This window comes from Montipora capricornis, chromosome 13, assembly GCF_036669925.1.
Source record: "Montipora capricornis isolate CH-2021 chromosome 13, ASM3666992v2, whole genome shotgun sequence".
Classification (NCBI taxonomy): domain Eukaryota; kingdom Metazoa; phylum Cnidaria; class Anthozoa; order Scleractinia; family Acroporidae; genus Montipora; species Montipora capricornis.
The window spans coordinates 28,347,411-28,352,871 of NC_090895.1; the positions used below are offsets into that span (position 1 = coordinate 28,347,411).

The 5,461-nt window shown below is 38.1% G+C and overlaps 1 protein-coding gene across 2 annotated transcripts in view; it reads right to left on the reverse strand.

Moving 5' to 3' along the window:
* Positions 1–5,068, reverse strand: part of LOC138028977 (tenascin-N-like) — a 7,278-nt gene extending 2,210 nt beyond the window's left edge. Inside the window, exons 1-2 of one of the 2 annotated variants that reach the window (XM_068876634.1) lie at positions 4,295–5,068; positions 1,769–1,989 (exon numbers count right to left, since the gene is read on the reverse strand). In XM_068876634.1, the coding sequence (XP_068732735.1) occupies positions 1,769–1,989; positions 4,295–4,400 (327 nt within the window). In that variant the 5' untranslated portion in view covers positions 4,401–5,068. Of the gene's footprint in view, positions 1–1,768; positions 1,990–3,332; positions 3,668–4,294 lie in introns of those variants that run through there. The other variant, XM_068876635.1, reaches the window with a different exon arrangement.
* Positions 5,069–5,461: the final 393 nt, after the last annotated feature.

Consider the following 5,461-nt stretch of genomic DNA (forward strand, 5'->3'; position numbering starts at 1 on the left):
ATTCAGAAAGTACGTCTCAGGCAAGGAGAAATTTCAAAATTCGAAGTAGTGAGAACAAACTAATAAAAGCTATTAGAAGAGGCGCTTAAGAAAAGAAAATACACAAAACAAGGACAGCACGTTTCCAGTTGAGGAGAGAGAAAATACCGTTTACAGATGGTAGACACAGTTTCTGAAGCTGGAATACGATTGATTCGTCTGTCAGCACGTCTGTAAGACGTGTGAATAGACGAATCAGCTAAGACCTATTTTGGTCCATAATTCGTCTAAACACCGAATTTATACTTAGACGAACTTGAATTTTTGACGAAATATCCGTCGCGTAGACGAATAATTCGTCACAGACGAGTTATTCATCTCCAATATAAATTTAGCCATTGATAGCTGCCTCGAGAGACGGCGCCAGCGTAAACCAAGCTGCACTAAATCCCATCCAGCTCATATCCCCAAGACATTCAATGTCATTTGTTTTTCTCACACTCTAGTCAATGTCAGCAATCACTTCCTTTATCCCCAATCTTAGTGAGTTTGGCAATCTGTGGATTCACTAATTTTCGCACAGCACAAAGCGAGGCTTACGTGGTGACATGAAGTGACCGTAAGCCGAAAAGTTCCTCCGAGGCTCGTTGGTGGTACAACACCCGTACAACAGTTCGGTGACGTACGAAGATTTTTAGATAATGATGAAAGGGAAAATGTCCCTCCCCAGATTTCACGTTAACTGGTCGACTTCCCGTCCGATCCTATCATCCAATTAAGGTTGTGAGCCTTTAGCTTCAGCGAACTAGCAGTAATCGTTGATGTGGGTGAACCATTCATTGAGGCCACTTTAAGTTTTTTTTTAGGGAGATGGTCCACTAGCCTTCTCATGCCTCGGGAGATTACAAGCGGTTTCTTATGCATGCCATGCAGGCCCCATATTTCAGTCCCAAAAAACCAACTCTTGATTTGCGTTAATTTGTTAATTTCAGTTTACAGCCGTTTTCCAAATTAGTGCTCCAGCGCTAGAAGACTAGACACTTAAATAAAGAAATTGATGCATTAATTACGGAACAGCCTTACTATATTGGTGCCACCTAGAACGTCAAGACGCTAAACCGGCAGATCACCTGCCACACTGGTCTTCTGCAGTCATGAAGGTTCCCCAGTACAAACCTCATATGCAGCTGCAGAGAGATTATTCTCAATACTCAACTTATCTTTCGACGATTTGCAAGACCCTGAATGCCATTTACAGCCTTGTGTAATAAATACTTCAGTATAATCAGCAATGATAAGCTGATTATTCAGAGCTCATATAAATGCTCATCCTTAGTTTGACTATTTGAAGAATATTAATTGATGTTATAGTTTTAAGAAAGAAGAACATTTTGTTAATTCTGAGAAATAATTTCTGATGATATGCAAGACATGCCTGTAACGACAAATTTGTTGGATGTTTATTAAAAAGTAACCCGCAGTCACCAAATAAGAGATTACTTCTTGTTTTGTTTACCCCCTGGCGTTGTCTTTGTATAGTTTTGATGATAGAAAGCAACATTTGCAGAAACTAGCATAATTTTGGCATAATTTCCAAAACGCCATTTCTTCCGAGGACAAATCCGCAGGTGTTTTGTAACTAGGCAAAAAATTAGGGTGTTAAGCTGACGATTTCAATCTTAGCCGATCCCATTCCAGTTTTCAATGGTTTGATGAAGAAATACTACTTTCCGGTATGCATAAAGAAATGAAGGGTGGATAATAAGAGCGACAAGTTTGTTGAACTAACCTTAAGAGAAACATAGTAGGTTGATCCAATCTTCTTTTTAAACTGACTTGGTTTCATTTGACGTGTTTTGTTGTTTAGCTCGCAAATTTGGATGACTTTGTCGCCCACAGGAAGATGAATATTAAAAGATTTGCAGGTGTCATTTCCGATGCATTTCAGCTGGCATTCAAATTCATCTGTAACGTTCCAAGTTTCCATAACATGCCCCAACAATGTGTGATCTGGAAGAAAGACATTAAAAGTTGATATACGCAGTGACAAAAATCCAAGCCAAATTTTCAAGCAATGATTTACAAATTATTAAGGCTACTATCATCAAAAAATCATTTTCTTTTTTCTCTCAGATTTTGGAAGCGGAAGGGCGTAGCTAGGGGGGTCCTGGGGTGCCCGTGACCCCCCCCCCCCTCTGTAAGCCGTTTTTTACTCAAACAACCTACAATATTCAGGTCGCGAAAACGCGAGTACCCTCTGTTTGACACAGTGTGACCCCCCCTTTGAAAAATCCTGGCTGCGCCCATGAAGCGAGTTCGCCCGAAACCGACTGGCAAAATTTTGAGCCTTCATTTTTTAATCCACAGGCTGTTTATTTTTAACGTAACGTTTGGATTTCACGGTCCGCCATTACTCACGTTAAAAACTGACCGATTGGACCTCAGAGGGTTGGATCTAGGGAAAGTGACGTCATTAGCTTAAAATTTCAGCGTGTAAACGCAACTTATTATATATGCAAAACACGAGTTTAAAAATCTGAAAGCCCGAAACTCCCGTGCTCCACATTAATTCAGCCGCGTGCACACGCATTGCATTCTCGACCCAGCTCTCTCAAGATTTTAAAGTTAGTAATGGCGGACCAACAAATAACAAAATTCCAGTTAAAATAAACAGGTGTCTTTTTAAAATCAGAACTTAAAACTTAAATCACTCAGTGTTTAGTTAACATAGTTTTGAAATCCAAAGAAAAAGAAAAATTATTTTTTTATCGTAATAGCACTTTAAACTACAAAACCAAAATGCCTTCTTTTAAACAAGTGAGGTGTCAAACCATTTTCCAGGACAAAGATGTCCTATCTTACTTTCTTTGTGAGATGTTAAGGATGTGTTTTTTCTTTCACCGACAAAGCAACTCAACTTCATTCGCTTTACATTTCCCTTCTAGTTGAAACTCTCCCTTTTCGTCTTGCCCCCCAAAACGTAGACACAGCAACTTCACTTAATTAACAATTATTCGCCTCAGGCTCAGTGATTATCGGTGAATATTCACCGAGACGAATGTTTTAGTATAAATACACAGGTGATTATTTCAAAAAAGAGAAAGAAAAAACATTTCAACGCGAAATCATCTTCGCTTACAGTGGCAAAACGACTACTGGCAGCCATTTTGTCCGTCGAGGTGATTATCGGCTGATAATCCGAGATAGCGAGCCAATGAAAGCGCGCGATTTTGTATAATCACTTGTGTATTTATACTAAAAGTAATTATTAAATCTCACAAATGTGAATAATCCAAATAATTCAACTTAGCTATTTCTTGCAAAGATAAAAGAACTCATAGCCATTAACGTACCTTTTGAAATTTTCAGGAAGTTTCTATGCAGCACGTCTCTAAAACTGCACCATTTTCATGGTTTACGTTTCAGAACGAGTGTGCTAATTCACGTAACTGATCGGAAATCTCCCCAACAAGTTGAACCAGTAACGGCGAACCACATTATGTCACTGAGGGACAACTCTGATTCACAAACATCGTTTCTTAGGGCGCTTTCCTTTCGTCAGAACTGGCCGGACAGACCCGTCAGTTTGCAAAGAAAATGCAACACTTCGAAGGAATCCCTCGCATTCATCTGGAGGAGCATATATCATCCTTTTTTATAAAAGTGACGACACATTTGAAATTAAATTTGCAAGACATGTTTCGGTCGTGCAACAACCATCTTCAGTTGAAAGTAGAATTAATTTGAAGTTACATTTGAATTTATAATATGCTAAACAAAGATAAATAACAACGTGAAATAAATTGGGAATCTAACAAAATAGCCAAAGGTAACAAAAAAGAGTGTACAATGGAACACGTTGATTAGCACGAGAGAGTTAAATTAACATGATATAATTGCTTATTTATCCCTGGGAGCAACCTTCTTTAAATAAGCAATTATATCATGTTAATTTAACTCTCCGATTCGTTCTAATCAACATGTTCCATTGTACACTCTTTTTTGTTACCTTTGGCTATTTTGTTAGATTCCCAATTTATTTCACGTTGTTATTTATCTTTGTTTAGCATATTATAAATTCAAATGTAACACGACCGAAACATGTCTTGCAAATTTAATTTCAAATGTGTCGTCACTTTTATAAAAATTGTTGTTAGTCTGCTTCTTTCCAGATCTTTTGGAAATATATCATCCTCTAAGTATGTTAATTTGAAGGCGTTCTAGAGTTAGTACTTCCAAATGCCCGGTCTCGCCGGTCAGTTCTGTCAAATGGAAAGCGTCCTTAATAATGAAGCAATAAATCTGGCCGTCTTACCTTGGTGACTTTCGAACACGCGTGCACAACTTGATTGAGTTTCTGACGACAAGAACAAAATTCCAAAAGCGACCAAACAAAGATGAGTCGTCCTGTGGCTCCCCATTTGTAAAGCGAATACTTTGTCAACCTTTTATCTAAACTTGGCAGAATTTCACCTTAATAAAAGTCTAATGAAAAAACGTTGAGGAACTATCGCCTACATACAGATAACTAGAGAAATGAATCCTTGGTGATGACTAGAAAGGGAAGCGAAGACAAGTTCAACTCGTTAAAGATACAATGGTCCGTGAGCCGCCTAACATTGAAACTGAGAAACGACAAACACCAACTGAGCAGATATACCAATAAAGAGTTGGCAGCTGAGCCAGCAAAAATAATAGAAATTATGAAATATTAATCTCAATCATGTTTAAGAAGCAATAAGAATTGTGGGCATCATATTTTAATGATTTTACGATTTACTTGAGGTCATAGAGTGCAATATGGAAGCTGCTATGGAAACAGCGATGAAGTAAATTTGTAGAGTATAAAATAAATCAACGAAATATATACCGTAAAATTTCGAAAATACGCCCCTCCGTGTATGAGCCCCTCCAAATATACGCCCCCTAAAGCGGCAACGCAAAAAACCCTCCGTTAAATCGCCCCTCCAAATATCAGCGCCCCGGGAGCTTGTACTTGGAAAATTGCCCTCAAATACAAAGTAAAACAAAGCAAAACCGGTAAATTTACTTTCACTTTGATTTGGAAACGCAAATTTCCCTCCGTATATAAGCCCCTCCGAATATAAGCCCTTCCAAAAATAAGCCCCTCGAAAAGGGCCTTTGAAAAATATAAGCCCTGGGGCTTATTTTCGGAATTTTACGGTATACATAGTGTTGAAAAATATTTCACTTGTTTGCTGCGCTCACTCGTGAAATATTTTTCAACAATCGAAGAAAAATTCAATACCTTCTATATATGAAATGAATCATATATTGAACTACGGATATAAAATCAAGTGAAGCTATGATCCTCGCAGTTATGAACGCAATTTTAGTCATTTTGATGTAAAATAAATACAGAAGTAACTGTATGAACGAACTCGTGCATGTCGTGAGTTACGGTCAATTGAGATGTTTTCAAAAGTTCTCAAATTTGGAGATCTTTCGAAACATCACTTGT